This window comes from Perkinsus marinus (genome assembly GCF_000006405.1).
Source record: "Perkinsus marinus ATCC 50983 genomic scaffold scf_1104296934822, whole genome shotgun sequence".
Classification (NCBI taxonomy): Eukaryota; Perkinsozoa; order Perkinsida; family Perkinsidae; genus Perkinsus; species Perkinsus marinus.
The window spans coordinates 1-1279 of NW_003214648.1; the positions used below are offsets into that span (position 1 = coordinate 1).

A 1279-nucleotide genomic window follows, 5' to 3' on the forward strand; every position below is an offset into this window, starting at 1 on the left:
TGATCAAATGACTACTGCATGGCTTACTCAAGCTGAGAAGATGAATCTTGATACATTTGGTTGGGATATGCTGCAGCATTGATGCAGAATATCGATAGTGTTGCAATTATCGTTAATTCCCTCTTGATTGATGGTTTGCTTTATTCGTGGCTCAGATCTAGAGGCAAGATGTGGTCTGTTCTTACACGTATGTGTGTTGGATCCTTGATGGGTGCTGCATCATTACTACTTTCTCTTGCTGCTGAATATGCTATAATGTATAGACCATTATATACGGTATCAGTATGGTGGCAAGTACCACAATTCTGGGTAATTGCAGCTGGTGAGATATTCCTTACATCAACATCATACGAAGTTGCATTTACATATTCACCAAGCCATCTTAAAGCAGTATCATCGGCGATCAACTTGCTGTTCTTCGCTATTGCCAATTTTATCGCTGGTGCCATATTTCAAGTATGTTCTCCCTGGATGCCTGATTTTACTCCATCAGATTATCCCAATTCTGTTATGTACTATGGTTCCCATTACGATTACTATTACCTCCTTCTGGCTGGTATATGTGTTGTTGGAGCTATCATGTGTTTAGCGCTTATGCCTTACTTCAACCGTGTTGATCGTGAAGCTAAGAAACGCCAAGCGGAAGAAGATGCGGAATTAGCAGTTGCGAAGTCCAAAAGTGACGACGAAGAAGAGAAAACAGATGATGTTAAGGATGAGGAAGCTCTTGCTGCAACTGATGATGAGTCTGTTGACGGTGTTACTAGTCAAAGCAGTGGAACTGGTAGCAGCAGTGGTAGAGGTAAGTGAGCACTTGATCATATTCACTGTCATTATTCTATTATCAGATGGACCACCGACGAGCGGCAATATTGATACAGATCGTCGTGGCAGCAGCCGTCTTTAATAATAGTAGCAGAAGATTATCTACTACTACTATTGTTAAAGGTTCATCAGTGGTGATGATAATGTATGCCTCACTTCGATGAATGTATGATGAGTCTTTGTTATCTATTTTCCTCGAGTTCAACAATCATTCGATACTTCATTATGGCATGTATCATTATCCTTGCTGCTGGTCAACAATTTTAATACCTCTATTTCTGCGCTTGTTTTACTGTCATTGTTGATAATATCCATACTGTCGATAACATTTCTACTACTTCTACTACTACTTTAGTGTGGCGGCTTTTCATGTATCCTTCTTTGTTGCCTTTCTATGCTTCTTCTGACCTAGCTTTACTGTTCTGTTGTTGATGTTGATCCAACTTCTAGTAAA

The 1279-nt window shown here is 39.9% G+C and overlaps 2 protein-coding genes across 2 annotated transcripts; both read left to right on the plus strand.

The window, feature by feature from the left end:
* Nucleotides 1-283: 283 nt before the first annotated feature.
* On the plus strand, nt 284-460 carry Pmar_PMAR023152 (hypothetical protein; the record flags this gene model as incomplete). Its single annotated transcript, XM_002784552.1, has 1 exon — nt 284-460. A coding segment is annotated over one exon (177 nt), but the record flags the coding sequence as incomplete, so codon positions are not given.
* Nucleotides 461-510: 50 nt separating this feature from the next.
* Pmar_PMAR023153 (hypothetical protein) lies at nt 511-907 on the plus strand (the record flags this gene model as incomplete). Its single annotated transcript, XM_002784553.1, has 2 exons — nt 511-802; nt 849-907. 2 exons carry the CDS (start codon nt 511-513, stop codon nt 905-907), a joined length of 351 nt encoding a protein of 116 aa, XP_002784599.1.
* Between the last annotated feature and the right edge of the window lie 372 nt (nt 908-1279).